Consider the following 20,921-nt stretch of genomic DNA (forward strand, 5'->3'; position numbering starts at 1 on the left):
ATATATTTTTAATATTCAATTTATTTTTAAACGATTTTTTTTTCTAAAAAAAAGAATAAAAAAAAAATGTTTGTTTTTGTCAAGAGAGAAGTAAAAAATGAAAATATATTCGAAATGATTCATGATAAAAGTGGAGTGATTTTCTGTAATTTTCATGATGTGTATAAATAATATAAAATTTTGCATATATTATAAAGATGAAGGGTGTCTCGTCAGCACGTGGTGGATCACGTGGAGAAAAGCAGTTCAGTTTTAATAATGATTATATATATCTATATATATATATAAAATGGTAGAGAACTCGCGTGAAATTGCGATTGCCCCTGGAATGATCACGTCCTTGGTTTACAAGCGTAGTATACGTTCGTAATTGCTCGCAACCGCAGGACCTGAAAATTTCAAAGCTTACTATTATTGTCAGTTATACTTAGTGCAAAATATGACACAGGAGGGTCGAATTTTATTATTCTTTTAATAAAAGAATTTTCTTTCATTCCATTTTTTTTTCAAAATTTCCAAAAATTATTTTCTTCATATATAGAAAATTTTTTTTTTTCAATTTAAATATTTTTAGTTGACCTAATCCGCACATATATACATATATACATGCTAATATGGAGTCGAGCTTCCTGACAATGAAGTCTAAAGTATTGTTTAGTTAGTAGCTTTTTTTCCCTCGAGTAAATGTGTGTGCTTTATAAAGTGTTGAAAAAAAAAATTTATTAAACAAATCAGGTCTGTATTAAAAATTATAATTATTTTAATCATAATTGAAACTATTTTCAGTTTAGAAATTCAAAAAATAAATTTTTTACATTTTGATGACAGTATTTATTAATATATTAAATATTAACAAAATTCTATTGCTTTTAATTAACTCTAATTTCAAATTTTTTACTTTTCTTTTAATTACATTTTTAACAATTATACTTTAGATTAAGAAAATCGTTTCTTTTATTAATTTTTGCGTAATTTCTTTTTCTTTTAATTTATTTTTATTCTAATTAAATTTAATTTTAATATTTTCGTAAATTTATTTTTATCATTGAAAATAATTTTTTTTTTAAATTGTCATCAATGGAAAGAAAAAAAAATGCAATTTTGAAATGAGAACGCAATGTTATTTTGAAATTACAATTTTCCACTAATGCATATATGCAATAAATTAATGTACGTGAATTTCATTTAAATCTGAAAGTTTTTCTATATACCAAAGAAGAATATCACGCGATCAAATTTTTTTTATATACACGAGGTATGATAATAAAAATAAGTTTTTCAAACAAAAATTATTTCTATTTTGAAAAATAAAAAATTAGGTAACTAATTTTGCCTTTCATCGCGGCGATTATGAATGGTCTCAGGCGAAAATTTTCGCGTTATAAATAGACACTTGTGAATACAAAAGTGCGCGAGGGGAAGCTCTATTTTTTATTTTCCTTTTTTTCACATACTTTTGTAATAAACTAGAAAGATAAAAAAAAAGAAGTCACTTCTAAATTTTCCCCTCAAAAAGATGATCTACTTTTTTATTAAATTAACGAAAAAAAATGTTTATTGATTAAATAATTAATTTTAAATTGTAAACTCAACAAGCGTAATTTGTTTTTATATCTTAAAAAATTAACATGCTTTAATTAAAGTTTAAAAAAAGAATTTTATTTTCACTTACGGCAAGCACTTTCTTGATTAAGTTAAATATTCTTCACTTCCGATTATGAATTTTCATTTGGTTGTACTTTTATCGGAATTTATATTCAAATTGTCATTATTTTCTTGGGTTTCATTGACAAGACTCTCATTTATTTTAATTTGAATATGTTTTTTACGAAGAATTGCATTTTTACTATTATGAAAATATTCCGCAGGTGAATCGACCACCGAGGGCAAATTTATACCATGTATTTGAGAAAAACACTTAGTGCAAGCTTCTTTATATTTTTCCTCTCTAACCAAATCTTCTATTTCAACTAATCCTGAAATCAATCATAATAATTTTTTTAAAACAACATTTATTCATGAAAAAAAATTATTTTTTTTTTAGAAAAGAATCGTAATTAACAAAAATTGATTTTAATGATCGATGATAATTAAATATCGATCAGATTCATTATGAAAAAAATTTTTTACCTTGATTAGAAACGCCAAGTGTTTCTAATTTTGAATTAAGAATTTCAACTGTCATATTTTTGTATGGACATCCATGATATAATCCATAACCAACTGTTCTACTCATTACAGAATTACAACTATAAGATGTGTAATTTGCCTTTTGACCAACTTTTCCATAAACATATTTAACATCATAAAGATATTTTTGATCAAATTGTGTAGGATTAATTTTTTTACAAAATTCACCACTCCAAAAATCAACAGCACCATCATAGCTGAGACCAATTAATTTGAGAAATAATCCATATTGAAAACGACCATCATTTTTTAAAAAATGATCCTTACGCAATGCTTCATGCATTATTCTCATACACAATGGATACGATTGTTGTACAGTCTGAAATATTAAAAAAAAAATTTATTTCCATTTTCTCAATATTGAAAGAAAATATTCCATTTTGCAGTTAATTACCTCATCAAGAGTTTGTAAATCTAATGAATTTATCTCGTGAGGCAAAGAATTATTAGATGCGATAAAAAACTTTTTTAAAATTGGTCCCAGTCTGGGATTTTTCTCTATCACAGTTTTTAAATGCTAAAAATTGAAAAACAAAAAAATTAGAATTATTTTTTGGAAATTAAAAATCGAAAAGAAGACACCTTACCTCTCTTTCTTTTAATAATGATTCTTGAAAAGATTGCGAGATCAGGTGATAAATTTCTCTACATGGAAGAAAGACAATACCACCTTTAATAAATGCTTTTCGATATTTGATTAAATTTCTCACACTTAAATAAGGTACTTTGTAAAAAATCGTTTCCTCCAAATTAATATCTTCATGCAATAATTGTAAATTTTCTCTATTTTCATTTTTTTCTTCATCAGAAAGCTGAAAATAAAATTATACATTATTTTTTGCAATTTTTGTAATTTTTAAATGGAATGAATTTTTTTTTTCTACACTTACAATTGGATAATTAATGTTATTAAAAATTAAAAATTTTTCAAATCCATTTTTATTTAACGAATTAAATCTTAAACAAAATAATTGCCTTTCCATATTAATGAACCAACGGAAAATTTTCAATTTTTTACATAAAGCAATTTTTAATATAAAATGAGAAATATGATCTTTTCTTCTTGTTTCAAGATCTAATGTTGTATTTGAATCACAGCCAGGACTTGTTATCAGTTTAACGTAAGAATAAAAGCCTTTATTTCTTAATGCACCGAGTAAGCATTCTTTGAAATCTTCAGATTTTATTGACGATTCTTTCATGAGAACATCTATAATTCGAAGAACTATCGAAAAATTAATTTATTAAATAATTAGTTAAAAAAAAATTATTAAAAAAAAATATTAAAAACAAATAAATTAATAATAAATTAATTAGGATAAATTCAAATTTTTTTTTTGTAAAAAATTTCTATTTTCAATTGTACCTTCAAGTCTCTCAAGTCCCAATTTTTCTAATTCATCGAGTGACATTTGTCCAATTAATGAATTATTATACATTAGCATATCGTGGGGATATTGTTTCATAAGATCAGATTCTGATTCATTTTCAACATATGGTATTTCTATTTTATTTATATTGTCATTTATTGCTTTACAAAGTTCTTCATTTATAGAGGAAATTTCTTCATCTGTAAATATAAAATAAATTTTAATTTTTAAATTGAATTTTTTTATGAATTGGATAAATTTTTTTTTTATTATTTTTTGTCTCTAAATCTACATACCTTGAAGTTTCGCATTTCCAAATTTGTATGAATACTTTTGATTTGTCTCTGATTTATTTTCAATATCAGATATTTCCATTTCATTTAGAATGATTGCATTATTTAATTCATTGTTCACATCCAAATCATCATCAATACTCGTTTCCATGTCTAAATCCATTTCTTCATCTGTCGAATCCATTTTTTATTCTGAAAATTAAAAAGAAATTTAGATTTTGTTTTTTTGGTGCATTCGATTTTCTTTTGCAAATATATATCTTGCTCAAGGTTTTTAAGATAAGTTTTAATGCATTGCGCAAAAGTGTTTTATGATAACAATTTATGAAAAAAATGGAAAGTAGGAGGAAAAATTCATTATCTTTCAATCTTGTAAATTTTTTTTTTTTTTTTTGTTATTGAGAGAGAAAAAGGTATAAAATTAGAATATCGCACATTTTTTGTTGATTCGATGTTTTTTTTTTTTTGTGTGCATTAATTTCCCGCCACAAAATTATCAAAGTGAGGGTGGGAGTGTGCAAAAGAGGGGAATGACCGATTTAGTTTTGGTTAAGGGGGAATATTGCCTTTGCTCGCGCACGTTTTTAGTCTTTCTCTTTCATTTTCGGTGGGTTCATCACTGACTTAGTCGTCGTCGTTGTCGTCTCTCTCATTCTGTATGTGTATAAAATTAAACTCGAATTGTGTGACATTTTTGTATGAAACCGGTTTTTATTTAACAAGAATCAGTGATCCCAACCAGCATTCTTTCCATAAACTTTATAAATATATGGTATGTAGTATTAATACATTTTTAACCATTTTTTTTTTATTTTTTATTTTATTTATTTTTTTTTTAATTGAAAACCAGCATCACATGTTGGCTCACATGCGCTGTTTTTTTTTCATCTCATCAATTTCCTTCGTACGTTCCTGTAAGTCAGTACCGTGCAAATAATATATAATAATAATTTTTCTCCATATTCTATTATTATTTATAATTATCATTTTTTTTTTTAAAGAAATAATAATTCTACTAGATTTTTTAAAAATCAGTTTATTTTGAAAAATAAATTTATATTTAATTCAATGTAAATTTTTTCCGCAAAAATTTTTTATAAATTAAAAAAGAATAATAGAAATATTAATTACGATTGTAAAAAAATTTTCATTTATAAAAATTACGTTCAGACATGAATTTAAATATTTATTTGAATTTAATTTAATTTAATTAATATTAATTCAATATAAATTTTTTTATGCAAAAATTTTCGATATGTAAAAAAAACATTATTATGATTGTAATAAAAAATTTTCTTTTACAATCAAACTTTTATCATATCCAGAAATGAATTTAAAATATTTATTTTAATTTCATTTCATTTAATTAATATATTAAATTAAAATTTTTTTATGCAAAATTTTTTATATGTAAAAAGAACAACATCATTATGATTGTAATAAAAAAAATTTTCGAATAATTATAATAGAAGTGAATGCATTGCGCGTGACAAAATGTTTGAACGATAAATTTTTATTGAAAATTAATTTAATTAAAACGTAAATTAAATTTAATTTTAACGTATCACCACACGTGTGTTTAAATTCATTAAAAAAAAACTCTCGCAAATAGGTATTAAAATTGTTTATTAAGCAATTAAATAAAAAAAAAAAAATCTTTTTTTAAAAATAAACAAAATAAATTATTTTATATTTCAAATAATATCTAGATAATTAAAATAATTAGATACACAAATTAAGATTAAAATTTTGATTCAGTGTTAAAAAATAAATATTTGAAAATTAATTTTTTTATTTTAATTTTTTTTAAATCGTATTTTTAAATTGTATTTTTAAATTGTATAATGTAAAATTTATATTTTTGCAAATTGAAATTTTCAAAATGGTAAAAATATTAAAATAATCAGAAAGAGGAGAAAGAGAGAAATGATGAAAATAAGATTATTGAGGATGGTCGTGAACTCAAGAATATGATAATATATTTATAAATAGATGCTAATTAATTCAAATCTGTCTCTTGCGATGGCATAATATATTTCAAATATAATTTTCGAAAAATCTCCTTTTTTTCTCAATGAAAGTGAAATGAAATTTCTGTTACGCCCCTGGAAACAGATAAAATCTGTCCAAACTGCTCTCGACACGGTATTGGGCACAGAAATAGTCGTTCGATAATCACGCCATGCAAATTTGGTTATTTTATTCTAATATAAATGAGAGGATTATTTTCAAATTATGTAATATCTAAATCAGATTGGTAAATATGAGAATATTCCTCTTTCCCTGCAAAAAAAAAAACAAACACATTTATTAATTTTCAATAATCAAATATTTTTTTGTTTTAATTTGTTGAAAATGAATTTTTGCAAAAAATTTTTAAATAAATCAAAATTAAAACAAATTGTCTATAGATAAATAAAAATTCATTTTATCACACGTTTTCGCTTTTATCTTTTGTGACATATATATTATATATATACAAGTACTAAATTAGCGACTATTTATAGTTTAATTATAAGTGGCTAACAATAGAAATTTGTTTGAAATATTTTATTTTTTTTAGAGATAAAAAATTTTTCCCCCCTATAAAATAAGAATTAAATTTTTATTTAGAATTTAACTTTTATTTAAAATAGAATTTTAATTAGAATTTCGAATTTTCAATTCATTTTTATTTTTAATGAATAATAATAATAAAATAATAATTGTCTGTGCTTTATAGATAATATTTACACTGAGTTTCCAATCTATGTTCTGTCGGTAATATAGACGATTGAAAAAGAGTGCGAAATTTAAATTTAGCCCCTCAAAAAATCAACTTTACCGACAGTTCATAGATTTACATTTAATTTCAGTAAAAAAGAAATGTTTAATTTTTTCAATTAAAAAAGATGATAATTTTCCATTTTTAGCCTCTTTATATAAAAAAAATATATATATATCAAAAGGCAAACAATTGAGAAAAATCTGAAACTTTTGTATTGAGACCAAAGAAGGAGAACCATTCTCAGTAATTTTTTTTTTTTTTTTTTTTATTTATTATTATTTCTTATAGCAAAAATTCCAGAGATCGTGGACCAACCCCCTTTTAACAACACCATCTCATCGTTTACAAGAACCGGGTTAAAAGCGAGTCGGCTATTTATAGCTAAATGTACTACTGGTATTATACCACCCTGTTAAAAATCGCGACTGGTTTTCTTCGAGAAGAAGAGAATAATACAAGGCATATAAAATGGGAAAAACGAAGACGTACTTATATATATATTGGGGGAGGGGGGGGGATGGGAAAAAAATTGAATAAAAACTCGTTCTAGTGAATATAAGGTAGATGCGCACTTGAGAGCTTTGAAAAAAGTGTATGCACTTATATATATATATATATATATATATATATATATATATACTGATTGTCCTTGCAAGGACGATTCTGGTACACATTCACAAAAGTTCGATGCCTTTATTTTCCCTCCTTTTTCTCTTTCCATATATATATATTGCATCTAATTAGTTTTACTTGAGAATACTTCTCCTTTCACTTGTTTTTGCCTCGTAAAGTTTCTTTAGAATTTTTCTAAAATAAGACTTTGTCATAACCTAGAAATATATGATAGTTCCTACTGTAAATAGGGTGACAAGTTTTTTTTTTAGTTTTTTTAGGCTAAAAATTATTCTAAAACTTTTAAAACGAGGTACGTCCGTTTGTCCGTTGCTATAGAAACTATTTCCCTAGCAACCGTTGCTATGGAAACTATCGCTATGGAAACTATTACCATAGTAACCGCGTTGCTATGAAATCTATTACCATAGCAACCGTTGCTATGGAATCTATTACCCTAGCAACCGTTGCTATGGAAACTATTACCATAGTAACCGTTGCTATGGAAACTATTACCATAGCAACCGTTGCTATGGAAACTATTACCATAGTAACCGCGTTGCTATGAAATCTATTACCATAGCAACCGTTGCTATGGAATCTATTACCCTAGCAACGGTTGCTATGGAAACTATTACCATAGTAACCGTTGCTATGGAAACTATTACCATAGCAACCGTTGCTATTGGAAAATAAATTAATAATTTAATATAATTTAAATTCTGTAATAGAAATAAAAAAAATCACTACCTTCGAGACTTCATTATTATCGGATTTAGCTGAATTTAGATATTGAAGTAGTTTTTATTTCTTACACTAATTATCTTTTTTTTTTTTTATTGCTCCCTTATATCAATGATAATAATTCATTGTTTACATTTTGCAATTTTTTTATTATTATTTTTAAATTGTCTAATAATTTTCTAATAAAAAAAAATTTTTTTTTCTTTAATGAAAAACAATTAAAAAAAAAAAATTAAGGAAAAAATTTTGTTCCTTCGTGAAATATTTGTTTTAATTAAATATTCTTTAGAAAAAAAGTTTTAAGAGTTATAAATTTAGCTATATATATATATATATATATATGCACACGTGGGGTATAATAATACAATTATTTTATATGAGTGTGGGCGTACGCGTGTATTAATTTATAAAGTTTGTGTTCCACAATGTGGCTGGAGGGTCAATGAATACTATTACTTATTTACAATTATCGATATCAAAGAGACACACCGGTTAGTTTCAAGTTACATTTATATATATATATATATATATATATATATATACTGATCGCGTGATATTCAAATTCACCGGCAAATAAATACTTGTTGTAATTTTATATTTAATTTATACATAATTTTAATAAATGGGATTTAATTTTATTTGTGAGATAAAATGTGGGGAAAAAAAAATTCTCCCATAAAAATATATGGGAGGGAAGAGAGGAAATAAAAAAATTAAATTTTTTTGAAAAACTTATACATAATTCTGATTTAATTATATTTACATTATATATATATTTTATCAAATTATAATTTTTAAAAAAATAAAAAAAAAAATTTTATTACAATAATTGTTTTTTTTTGTTATCAACACTTGATGGTGAGATTAGAAATTTATCCTTAACATTGACATTAATATAATCTTTTAATGATTAAAAAATCAAAATTTAATTACTTTAAAGAATTTTAATCCCATATATAATTAGTGGGGGAAATTTTTAGGAAAAATTGCTCAATATTTAATATAAAAATAAAGACGTGTAGTTAGATAAAAAAAAATCTCTCACCCCCCCTTCCTATTAAATTATGCAATAATTTCATAGATAAAATAAAATTATTCAATGATTTTTATTTTTGATATTAAAAAAATAATTTGTTTTTAACTTTATTGATACACGGAGAAAAAAGATTTCTTTTATAAAGTAACTTTTACTACTTTCAGAGTAAAACCTGGACCAACTCGAAGTTTCTGCGCATCTCTGGCAATTTTTACTCCAAAAATAGTAAAATTTACTCTAGAAATAGTAAAACTTACTACGGAAACAGTAAAATTTACTACAGAAATAATAAATTTTACTATTTTTGGAGTAAAAATTGCCAGAGATGCGCAGAAACTTCGAGTTGGTCCAGTTTTACTCTGAAAGTAGTAAAAATTACTTTTTCTTTTTCTCCGTGTAAATATTTTGAATTTAATGTTGTTTGTGCGACTATATAATTATTGTAATCAATAAATGAAATATGTTTAGTTGAAAGTTATTCAGTTATGTAGGTTGATTAATTCACCCACTTTGCAATTGCGTTAAACTATTTTAAAAAAAGAAATTAAATATTCACTCAAGTTTAAAACACAAATATTGTTTTTGTAAATTAATTATATTTTTAATTTAATTTAATTAAAAATTAATTAATTATATTTTTGCGGAATCAAAAAGGGAAACGAGTAAAAGTAAGCTACCAAAAAAGTAGAAAATAATTAATTATATTTTTAATTTAATTAAAAATTAATTATTTTCATTAACAATTAAAATTTTATTATGTGTAATTCCAAAGTTTTGTTTTTTAAACATTTTCTTTGTTAAATAAAATAAATAAAATTTATTTGATTAAAATATCAAATAATTTTTATTTGAATTAAATAAACTGGTATTTATAGACAGCAATAATTTCTTTATTTGAAACAAATACCATTTAATTGACTCAAATAATAATTATTTGATATACAAATAAATATTTAGTTAATAATAGTTAAGTAACCGAATATTTGAATCAAATAAATTTTTTTTTCAATAAAATTTTGATATAAAAAAATAATTATATAATTATTTTATAATTTTATTATAATTATAATTAATTAATAATAATAATGAAAAATTTCATTTGAAAATATCATAATTAAAGAAACAAAAAAATTGCTATATTAGAGAAAAAAAATTCGAGACAATTTTTGAAAAAAAAAAAAAAAATCCAGGAATGTGAAATTGTTTAAAATAATATCAAAACTATTTTCCCTTTTTTTTTTGTTAATTATTACCGTCCCTGTAAGTAAACGACATGAATATAAGTGGGGATGTCGCCACTACGAAAGGCGCCACAACTCTCAAGAACTTTTTCCAAATCGTCGCATGCCGGTTAAAGGTACCACACACAAGACATGTTTCAACAACAACCTACGAGTTTCAGTCAGTTCCAGTCAGTCCTTCGCAGTCTCTCGTTGTGTTTCAAAGAGAGACTGGAATTTTTTTAAAAAAATATTTTTTATTTCACCGTATAAAAGTGCAAAAAAAAATTATTTGTTTTTAAATTAAAAAAAGGTTTGATTCTTTTTTTTTACATTGCAAATTAAATTAATTTTTTATTTTTTCTCATTTTGAAAAAAAAAATCATTTAATTTTCGCATTTAGAAGAAAAAAAAAGATTTTTGCTAAATAACGTGCGGATACTCAGGATAGAGATTTATATATATATAGTGCGACAACTCGTGCGCTGGATCTAATTTTAAAAATAAAATAATTTTGTCTTCAGGATTTTTTTTTTTTCCCCTTTAAATTTGACTCCGTTAATAATTTAATTTCCACACAATTTAAAAAAAATAATTTAATTTAAAAATTGAAATATAATAATTACTTCATTGATAAATAATTAATTTATAATTCATTTTAAATTAATTGATAAATAATTTATTTATAATTAATTGATAATTAATTTTGAAGAATATGAAAATTGACAAAAAAAAATAAAAAATCACCACGTTCGATTATTGATAATTAATAAAATTAATAATCACATTAGTTGGGATAAGTTCAAGGTTTTTTTTCTCAACGTATTGGAGTTTTTATTATAAATATTGAAAAAAAAAATAAATTCTCGTATGGTTAGACGCCATCAGTAAACACTTAAACGAGCGTATATATTTGCAATGAAATAAAAATAACTAGCATAGTAATTAGTTAGTCAAGGAATTTTAATGTTTAAAAACTCGATTAAAATTTGAGAAAAAAAAAATCAATAATTATAAACCAGGTTCTCAAAATTTAAAAATCAAAAATTATTGTTTCAAAAAATAATTTTTTTTTGACAATATTCTAATAAATTTATTTATTGTATTAAATTATTATTTATTTATTATTATTTTTTATATTAAATAAATTTGAATAAAATTAATTTTTTGAAATTTCTTTCTTTTATTAATTTTTTTTTTCATATTTAAATGATAAATGAATGGTGTAAGAAATTATTCGCTCGATGGTAATTATTATTGCATATTTTGAATTAAGAGAGGTCAATCTATTCTTTAGAGAAAAAAATTTATTTATAGCGGAAAGATTTGATATCTATATGCGCTTTTATCATTATAGGAAAATATTCACGAATCAATATAAATAAAGAAAAATTTGCTATTTGAAAAAAAAATGCAAATAATTATTAATGGAAAAATAATAATAAATAATAAAATAAAATAATGAATAATAAAAATAAAATAATAAATAATTAATTTTCAAAAATAAAAATACAATGTGGCCTTTAGATAATTTTTATTTTACACGGTTAGGGAAAATTTAAAAATCAAGGAAAGTCAGAAAATTTTTCGGTCAGGGTAAACAAGAAAAATCTGTCAGGTATTCAAAAATAGCAAAAAAAAAAAAAAAAAAAATTCAGAGATTTTTCTTAAAAAATAAAAATTTTATACCGAGAGAATTTAAAAATAATTAAAAAATTAAATTTTTTTTGATTGCAGGTCATAAATATTGTCAATATATAGAAATTAAATTTAGAAAATAATTTTTAATTAATAAAAATGGCATACGACGATGTTATCCTTCGAATGGGTGAATTTGGTCGCTATCAACGTAGAATTTATTTGTTATTATGTCTTCCTGCAATTATTTGTGCTTTTCACAAAATGGGAGGTGTTTTTCTCGGCAGTAAACCCGACACAAGGTAAAAAAAAATTTTAATTAATAAATTAATTTTAAAATTAATAAATTAGTTATCGCACTAATAATTAATTATTGAAATAATAATTAATTACTTATTAAATTAATTATTGAATTAATAAATAATTATTATCTAATTTCAGGTGCCTTCTGCCAGTAGAAAATCAATCAAACGCAACATTTAAATTGCCCGATAATTATATAAATGTAAGCTATCCAATGGAGGAAACAATAATTGGTGTTAAAAAAATAAAACCATCACAATGTAAAATGTATGATATAAATTATCCATCGTCTGTGACGACACTGGACCAATATGCATTATTTGCAGCAAATAATCCACGAAATGTTGTCATAGCATGCGATACTTTTGTTTATGACAAAAGTAGATTTACTCGAACAGTAGTGACTCAAGTAAGAAATTTATTTGAATTTTTTTTTTAAATTAATAAATAAGGAGATAAGGATAAATTAATTTTGTTTTTTTTTTTTTAGTGGAATTTAGTTTGTGACGACTCATGGTTAGTATCATTTGGAGATTCTTTATTTATGGTAGGTGTTATGCTTGGCTCAATAATATTTGGTTACTTGTCGGATAAATATGGACGACGACCAATTTTCTTTTTATCATTGGTCATTCAACTCGTCAGTGGAACTATCGTTGGTCTTGCGCCAAATTTTATCACCTATGTCATATTCAGAGCAATTATTGGCTCAACAACAAGTGGCGTTTTTCTCGTTGCATACGTAATTGGTAATTAAATAAAAAAAAAAATTAATTTTAATTGAAAAAAAAAAAAATTATAACCAAAATTTTGATTTTTTGTTTCAGCACTTGAAATGGTTGGACCGAAGAAAAGATTAATTGCCGGTGTTGGTTGTCAATTATTTTTTACATTTGGCTTTATATTAACTGCTGGTTTTGCATATTTTATTCGTGATTGGCAAATGTTACAAATTGCCCTCACTCTTCCGAATATATTATTTTTAGCTTATTGGTGGTATGTATTTTGTTAAAAAAAATAGAAAAATTTTTTCCAAAATAAAAAATGAAATTTTTTTTTTTTTATAGGTTTATTCCAGAATCGGCTCGCTGGTTATTGACGAAAGGTCAAACACAAGCTGCCAAAGATTTATTGCAAAAAGCATCGAAAGAAAATGGAATTGAAATTATTGATGAAACATTGGAAGTTCTTTTACATGATGGTAATGAAGGATCAACTCCAGATGTTAATGAACCATCGTTAATTGATTTGTTTCGATATCCAAATCTTAGACGAAAGAGTTTACTTATATTTTTCAATTGGTGAGTGTTTTTTTTTTTTTTTTTTTTTAATGAAAAGTATTATTTTTCAATTATTTTTTTTTAGGTTTATCAATAGCGGAGCGTATTATGGCCTTTCCTGGGCTTCATCGAAACTTAGTGATAATGAATTTGTCACTTTTGCTCTGTCCGGAGCTGTGGAAGTACCTGCTTATTTATTCCTTATATTTACATTAAATAAATGGGGTAGAAAAGTTATTTTATGCGGATGTATGATTGCCTCAGGAGTATTTTTAGTTGCCACACCTTTAATTCCATCAGGTAATTTTATAATAATAATAATAATAATAATAATAATTTGTGATGCACTCTAAAAAGCAAAAAAAAAATAATTAAAGGTTGTGTGTTTGAAATCAAATAAAAAGAATCAATACCAAAACATTGAGTCTTCATTATATTTAAAATGAATATTTAATTTCTAAAAAAAAACAAACTAAATTCCACTAAATTATTATTTAATTTCAATTTTTTTAGGAATGGACTGGCTAACTATCACGTTTGTCATGATCGCCAAGTTTGCGATCACAGCCTCTTATGGTGCTATTTATGTGTTCACAGCTGAACAATTCCCAACAGTTGTTCGGAATGTCGGCCTCGGAGCAAGCTCCACATTTGCGAGAGTTGGAGGTGTTATTGCACCTTTCATTAATCATCTCGTAAGTTAAAATTAATCTAAAAAAAAAATCAAAACAATAAATTTAATTTCTATTTATCATAATAGGATCAAACTTGGTTTCCCCTACCGAATCTCATTTATGGTGGGGCAGTTTTATTCGCCGGACTCTTATCGCTTTTATTGCCAGAAACACTTAATAAAAAATTACCCGAGTCCATTCAAGATGGAGAACAATTTGGAATGTAAGTAGAAAATTAAAATTAAAAAAAAAAACTAAAACTTTATAACTGAAATAAAATGGAAATAATGAAAAAATTTCAATTGCAGGAAAAAAGAGAAACAAAAGAAGATGAAAAAAGTTCTGGACCTAAATGATATATCATTAAAATCAGAGAAGACGAAAGAAAACGGAATTTACGAAAAGTAAAAAAAAAATTTAGTGTCGATATTTTATTGACAGTAAAAAAAATTTTTTTTTGGCTATGCTCAAAGTATTTAATAATTGCATTCCTGTCACCGACAATTGGCTATAATAGACGAAAAAAAAAAAAAAAAAAATTGTACAAATTCTGTGAATAGGAAAATGTGCCAAGCCATAATGTGCCAAGTCATAATAATTAATTAATGTAGAATAATAATTTCTACATATATCAAAATGATATAATTAATTGCACACAATATCGAATTTTGATATTCAAAATTGTATTTTTTTTTTTTTCAACGAAATCACTTTGCGCAAAAAACACTCCAACATATCGTTAGAAATAATTCCTATTGGATGAAATCGATAAAAATTGAGATCAACAATTTTTTTTAGATTTTAATTCATCTAAAATTTTTATATTAACGAATTCAACAATTTTTTTCAATAGGAATATTCGATACCGAAAAGTATTTTTACAAATGTATTCGCAAAGAAAGAAAGAAAGTGTACGTGTGTTTATACTCTCGAGAGAAGAAATCGAAACTAGAAATCAATTTTTTTTTCTTTTTTTTTTTAAGAAAAAAAAAAAAAAAAAAAAATCTCGCTCTCTTTTCTATTTAGTAACTATTTATTGTGATTTTTTTTCCAAGAGACGCGAGAATTATTTTCTTAAGACAATTAAATTATTTTTTTTTTTGTAAATCGTAAATCTTTTTGATATTAATTATGTGAAAATGAAAATTTTAAGTTAAAAACTTGAAATTAATTTATTGAAAAATGTTATAGTGATCCAAATTGTATTATTAATTTTGTTATTTATCATCATTTTCTATTTTACAAAATGTTTTTTTTAGGAAATTTTTTGATAACTTTTTATCTGAAATGTGAACCACTATTTTATTGTCTTATTGCATTATTTAAAAAAAAAAGTATTTTTTTTATAGGGTACGATTAACATTTAAGACAGTGTTACATAAAATATTCATCATTAATGACGCGTGCGATCATATTTTTTTCGAATGTATTTTTCATTTTTATGATGCGATAAGAGAATTCAGTTTTAAAAACAAAAACTATTTCAATTATGCCTTCAATATATATATACACACATCATATATGTATAGATATTTTATGCTATATGTATTGTAAAAAAAAACAAAATATTTTTGAAATTATTTTCCCATGGAGAATAAAAAACAATAAAGGCATTTAAAAAAAAGGTGATAAAAAAATTTTTTAATCAATTTTCCTTTTTTTATGTAACCAAAAATATTTGATTTCACCTTCAAGTATATAAAATAAATAAATTACTAGAAACTACTTAAATAAAAATAGTATTTAAAAAAAACTCACCAATTTTCGAAAGATTAATGTAAATTTAATTCTCTATTAATGATGACGGTATTTTTGATATCTTTTTAACGATCTTAACCTTACTTTTAGATGATTGAGATAAAACATCGTTTAACGAAAATTGAAACGAAAAACATTCAATTTTTCAATAGGAATTATTTTGATTTCCCATGGCGATGAAATATTTTCCAAATTAACACAAAAACGAAGAATTAAACTGAATATTATAAGTAAAAACAAGAGCAAAACTGATTAAAGCGTGAAAAAAATCGGTTAAAACTGTCACGTGTGTCAAATTGGCGCCTTTCTCCTCTAAACGAACTTGACGTGATTTTATCCGCCAGAGTGCGCTGAGGAGATTGAGAAAGACAACACAGTTCATCAAATTTTTTGTGAAGAAAAATTTTTTTATTTTGATACTGATTCTATATTTTAAATAAAAGACAAATATCATCGAAATGATTCCAACTTGTTTAAGAACATGCAGTGGACAGGCGTCTCGAAGAAATGTAAGTTTAATGAAATATTGTTTATACTTAAAGAAAATCAAGAATGACCTCTGGGTCTTTGCCATATTTGTTAACCCTGCTTTATAATATCCTCGAATTAATATTAGAAATAAAAACCAATTATGATTTGATCATCCGCACGAACTATTTCAATTTATCCTCGATTTTTTAATTGAAATACTTTTTTTTTGTCCCGGTTCGCGAATCAGTACGGGAGCTGGAACGAGGTAAATATTTTGTTCAAGGTTAATCTCATGTGGTACTATTTTCTTAGAATTATTCACCTCCCTCTCTTTATTTCGATGTCATTTAAATACAATAATTATTTATCACAAAACTAAACACTTTGCACACGCTTGATATCTTTTGTTTGTTGTTTCTTGTTGAACATAACCTCTAAAAAAAAAAAAAAAAAAATTTGTAATTAAAAATAAAAATTTTTCGCTATCGTACAACAAGTGTTTGAAAAATAAATTTTTTCTTTTAGATAGCATCTTTTTTCAAGAAAAATAATTATGCGACAGAGGTATCTTTTGAGACGAAACCATTTCGTATGCATAAATTGGACAGTGGTCCATCGACAAAAGTTTCGGTTACGAAAGAAGATGCATTGGCAATGTATACACAATTGCACACAATTAGGAGGTTAGAAACAGCGGCTGGTAATCTTTATAAGGAAAAAATTGTTCGTGGATTTTGTCATTTATACTCCGGACAGGTAAAATTCATTTTATTTTTTTAATACACCGAAAAAGAAATGGGTAAAATGTTAATTTTTTTTCTTCAGGAAGCTGTCGCAGTTGGTATTATGGCAGCTTTGAGAAAAAATAAAGATTCAGTTATAACAGCTTATCGTGCTCATGGTTGGACTTATTTAATGGGTATTAGTCCAGCTGCTGTTTTAGCTGAACTTACAGGTAAACAAAGTGGCGCCTCTCATGGAAAAGGTGGATCTATGCATCTTTATGCCGAAAGATTTTATGGAGGAAATGGTATCGTCGGCGCTCAGGTAAAATGAAAATAAATATTAAAATTGTAATTTTTTTTTTAATATTTACGATTTTTTTCAGGTACCTCTTGGTGTAGGAGTTGCGTTTGCTCACAAATATAAAAAAGATGGAGGTGTGTGCGTTGCTCTTTACGGCGATGGTGCAGCTAATCAGGGGCAAATATTTGAAGTTTATAATATGGCAAAACTTTGGGATGTTCCTTGCATTTTTGTTTGTGAAAATAATGGCTATGGAATGGGAACAAGTGTTGAACGATCGTCAGCCAGTACTGAATATTATACACGTGGTGACTATGTTCCTGGAATTTGGGTAAATTTTCAATTTGGAGTTATTTTTTTTAATTTATGTAAATTTTTTACCAGAATATTGTAAATAAAAATGATTTTTTTTTCAAAAATAATTTAACTCGCAGGTTGATGGTATGGACGTTTTGGCTGTACGTGAAGCTTCACGATTTGCAGTTGAACATTGTACTTCGGGAAAAGGACCAATTATCATGGAGACGGCAACCTATAGGTACAGTGGACACAGTATGTCCGATCCTGGAACGAGTTATCGTACACGAGAAGAAATTCAAGAGGTTCGACAAACTCGCGATCCTATCACTGGATTCAAGGACAAAATTGTCAACGCAAATCTTGTTTCCGCTGATGAATTAAAGGTTTGATTTTTTGAAATTAAATAAGTAAAATAAATAAACATTAAAATATGATTTATTTTCCTTTACAGAAAGTCGAGACAGAAATCCGAAAGGAAATCGACGAAGCTGTTAAATTAGCGAAAGCAGACAAAGAAGCACCATTATCAGAGGTGACAGCCGATATTTACGCTGAGAATTTAGAACCGGAAATTCGAAATGTAACGCCATTCAATCCATTGAAACACAATACAACAAGACGTCCACTCAATCTTTGAATGAAAAAATCAAAAATCGGTTGAATGCCGATTTTTTTTTAAAAAAAGAATTTTTTTAATACTGCACCATTAATCGTGCATTCAATGCGATTTTTACAAAAAAAAAAGAATGACAAAAACCACAGAGGATTTTGTAATAATAGCCTTAATCTAGATCAATTATTATTAATCGAATTTCGATTTTTTAATTTCTTGTTGACAAATATTTCAATCACAAAAATATTGAATAATTTGAAATTGTGAGTAAATGTCAAATTTCAAAAAGTAATCGAACTTTCGTTGCTTATATATAGTAGAAAAAATGCAAAACCTCTGCGGAAATATGTTCAAGTTTAGCCAATTCACCGTTAATTTATTTTTAAACGAATTATTAAAAAAAAAATTGTGATTACGAATACGATTACTGTAATATATAGATACGTACTGAAATTCCAAAACTGAAATCGATTCGTGAACACTTTTTTTTTTGTTAAAAAAACATCTTGATCTTCTTCGAGATTATCCTGTTAATATTATATAGTTAGCGAAATAAAAAAAAAAGAATTCTTAGAGAATTTTGGTTATAATTATTAATAAAACCTTTATTTCATTTTGTTTCTTAGCAAACGTTTTGAAAACTTATAAAGTAATAACCGGTAGAAGTAACAGAGTTCATTTTTTTGTTATCATGGGTTGGCATCACCTGATCATCACAGATCCTCAATGTTAAACAAAAGAATACAGGTAAATGTATAATTCAAATCGAAATAATATAAAATTTTTATTTTATCAATAATAAATATAAAAATTACAAAAAAAAAAAACAAATAAGAAATTAACTTTTTTCAAAAGAAATTTTTTTTCATGTTGGTAAAAAAAACGTTCAGTTTTTTTGTTATCTTAGGTTGGCGTTTCTGCTCATTGCAAATGGCGTCGCCAGAAAGTAGAAGAACCATTTTTCATTCGACCGTAATTTAATCTTGTAATTTTTTAATCGTAAAGCCAATAATACAAATTCTATGATAATTAAGTATTGTTTTATATAAATAATCGAAAATAGATAAATGTTTTGGGTCAGGGAAAAAGAAAAATAGTAAAATTTCTAAAAAATTAATCTGACGCAGAAACCTAACCTTAAAAGTTTAGCATCACAATGTTAAACAAAAAAATCAGGTAAATGTATAATTCAAATCGAAATACAATAAAAAAATTTTATTTTATCAACAATAAGTATAAAAATTGCAGAAAAACGAACAAATAAAGGTGCTTATATACCTCAAATTTCGATCAGATGAACATTATTTCTGGACCGTGAAAATGCGTGAAAAGTCATTTTCACGGCGGGTATTTTTGAATTGTTTTAAACAAAAAATGTTTTTTTTAAGAAATATAATATTAAATAATTGTTTTAATATGTAAGAACACTTTAAAATAGTGATAAAAAGATGATTTGATTGAAAAATTTAGCAAATTTTGCTTTAAAACGTTTCTGCTACAAGAAAGTGTAAAATGACGATGTTTGTGAAATGGTTTGTACAGTGTACATGTGTACATGTTTCTTTCAGTTATTCGAAACAATTAGTTGAATTTAAATTTATTTGATAAACATTTCAACTTACCGATTTATTTTCAGCACTCATTATTTATTACAAGTTAAAAAGAACCGACATAACATAAACAAAACTCTGAGAAACACTCACAAGGAAGAAGCACTGTACAAACCATTTCACAAACATCGTCATTTTACACTTTCTTGTAGCAGAAAACGTTTTAAAGCAAAATTTGCTAAATTTTTTAATCAAATCATCTCTCTATCACTATTTTCATTTATTCTTACACATTTAAACAATTGTTTAACATTATATTTCTTAAAAAAACATTTTTTATTTAAATCAATTCAAAAATACCCGCCGTGAAAATGAATTTTCACGCATTTTCACGGTCCAGAAATAATGTTCATCTGATCGAAATTTGAGGTATATAAGCACCTTAAGCACCTTAAAGAAAAATTAAACTTTTATAAAATTTTTTTTTTTATGTTGGTAAAAAAAAGTTCAGTTTTTTGTTATCTTGGGTTGGCGTTTCTGCTCATTGCAAATGGCGTCGACAGAAAGTAGAAGAACCATTTTTGGTTCGACAGAATTTAATATTGTAGTAATTTTTTAATCAAAAAGCTAATTATACATATTTTATGATAATTGAGTACTGTTTTATATAAATAATTGAAAATATATTAAAGGTTTGTGGCAGCTGTGAAGAAAAAAAAGAGATTTAGGTAAAACTTTTTTGACAAAATTATAACCTAAAAATTTTGGCATTACAACTTGTTGCATATATTGTGACTTTACATTATCGCCGCTAGATAGCATTCTCGCGCGACTCAAAAAATATTTTAAAACATAAAATATTATTACATATATATGAATAATTATTGAATACAAATAAAAAAAATAATTAGAAATAATTTTATTAAAAAATTGAAAATAATAAAAAAAGATTACTATAATTGAAAAAAGGATTTTAAAAAATGTCTAATTATGTTGGTAGGACGTTATTTGATTCATAATTTTTTTTCGTTCATGTTGGTGCCACTGCTCACTATAGTGGTGGACATTGTAGAAAG

General features: G+C 24.8%; 3 protein-coding genes across 6 annotated transcripts; 2 read left to right on the plus strand and 1 right to left on the minus strand.

Annotated features, from left to right (window-relative positions):
• Position 1: 1 nt before the first annotated feature.
• Positions 2–16,170, minus strand: LOC127280675 (DNA primase large subunit-like). Its single transcript, XM_051303850.1, has 9 exons — positions 15,886–16,170; positions 3,857–4,045; positions 3,557–3,760; positions 3,081–3,415; positions 2,778–3,002; positions 2,585–2,707; positions 2,131–2,509; positions 1,673–1,976; positions 2–389 (listed from the first exon to the last, which is right to left on the minus strand). The coding sequence occupies exons 2-8, from the start codon at positions 4,035–4,037 to the stop codon at positions 1,726–1,728; spliced, it is 1,698 nt and encodes a 565-aa protein (XP_051159807.1). The 5' UTR covers positions 4,038–4,045; positions 15,886–16,170; the 3' UTR covers positions 2–389; positions 1,673–1,725.
• On the plus strand, positions 383–15,104 carry LOC127280674 (organic cation transporter protein-like). Of its 3 annotated transcripts, none has more exons than XM_051303849.1 (10): positions 383–735; positions 11,970–12,172; positions 12,312–12,582; positions 12,664–12,922; positions 13,001–13,169; positions 13,241–13,474; positions 13,539–13,753; positions 13,967–14,148; positions 14,214–14,350; positions 14,436–15,104. In XM_051303849.1, the coding sequence occupies exons 2-10, from the start codon at positions 12,030–12,032 to the stop codon at positions 14,533–14,535; spliced, it is 1,710 nt and encodes a 569-aa protein (XP_051159806.1). In that variant the 5' UTR covers positions 383–735; positions 11,970–12,029; the 3' UTR covers positions 14,536–15,104. The 3 variants fall into 3 exon arrangements, with proteins under 3 accessions (XP_051159806.1, XP_051159803.1, XP_051159804.1); XM_051303846.1 differs by lacking the exon at positions 383–735 and adding an exon at positions 4,434–4,625; XM_051303847.1 differs by lacking the exon at positions 383–735 and adding an exon at positions 10,383–10,545.
• Positions 16,171–16,210: 40 nt separating the features above from the next.
• Positions 16,211–18,873, plus strand: LOC127280676 (pyruvate dehydrogenase E1 component subunit alpha type II, mitochondrial-like). 2 transcript variants are annotated; one of them, XM_051303851.1, is made up of 7 exons: positions 16,211–16,394; positions 16,604–16,621; positions 16,882–17,112; positions 17,182–17,403; positions 17,465–17,713; positions 17,817–18,065; positions 18,134–18,873. In XM_051303851.1, the coding sequence occupies exons 1-7, from the start codon at positions 16,344–16,346 to the stop codon at positions 18,317–18,319; spliced, it is 1,206 nt and encodes a 401-aa protein (XP_051159808.1). In that variant the 5' UTR covers positions 16,211–16,343; the 3' UTR covers positions 18,320–18,873. The 2 variants fall into 2 exon arrangements, with proteins under 2 accessions (XP_051159808.1, XP_051159809.1); XM_051303852.1 differs by lacking the exon at positions 16,604–16,621.
• Positions 18,874–20,921: the final 2,048 nt, after the last annotated feature.

This window comes from Leptopilina boulardi, unplaced genomic scaffold, assembly GCF_019393585.1.
Source record: "Leptopilina boulardi isolate dan_hultmark-lab unplaced genomic scaffold, ZJU_Lbou_2.1 LbouV2_249, whole genome shotgun sequence".
Lineage (NCBI taxonomy): Eukaryota > Metazoa > Arthropoda > Insecta > Hymenoptera > Figitidae > Leptopilina > Leptopilina boulardi.

What these genes read in the sequence shown, in the direction of transcription:
- LOC127280676 (XM_051303851.1), top strand. Translation starts at nt 16,344, where the DNA reads ATGATTCCAACTTGTTTAAGAACATGCAGTGGACAGGCGTCTCGAAGA. An exon ending in GTCATTTATACTCCGGACAG is followed by an intron (nt 17,113 to 17,181) that starts GTAAAATTCATT and finishes TTTTTTCTTCAG; the next exon opens with GAAGCTGTCGCAGTTGGTAT. An exon ending in TTTCCGCTGATGAATTAAAG is followed by an intron (nt 18,066 to 18,133) that starts GTTTGATTTTTT and finishes TTTCCTTTACAG; the next exon opens with AAAGTCGAGACAGAAATCCG.
- LOC127280674 (XM_051303849.1), top strand. Translation starts at nt 12,030, where the DNA reads ATGGCATACGACGATGTTATCCTTCGAATGGGTGAATTTGGTCGCTAT. An exon ending in TTATTTTTAGCTTATTGGTG is followed by an intron (nt 13,170 to 13,240) that starts GTATGTATTTTG and finishes TTTTTTTTATAG; the next exon opens with GTTTATTCCAGAATCGGCTC. An exon ending in TTACTTATATTTTTCAATTG is followed by an intron (nt 13,475 to 13,538) that starts GTGAGTGTTTTT and finishes ATTTTTTTTTAG; the next exon opens with GTTTATCAATAGCGGAGCGT.
- LOC127280675 (XM_051303850.1), bottom strand. Translation starts at nt 4,037, where the DNA reads ATGGATTCGACAGATGAAGAAATGGATTTAGACATGGAAACGAGTATT. An exon ending in ATTTACAAACTCTTGATGAG is followed by an intron (nt 2,510 to 2,584) that starts GTAATTAACTGC and finishes TTAATATTTCAG; the next exon opens with ACTGTACAACAATCGTATCC. An exon ending in ACTTGGCGTTTCTAATCAAG is followed by an intron (nt 1,977 to 2,130) that starts GTAAAAAATTTT and finishes GATTGATTTCAG; the next exon opens with GATTAGTTGAAATAGAAGAT.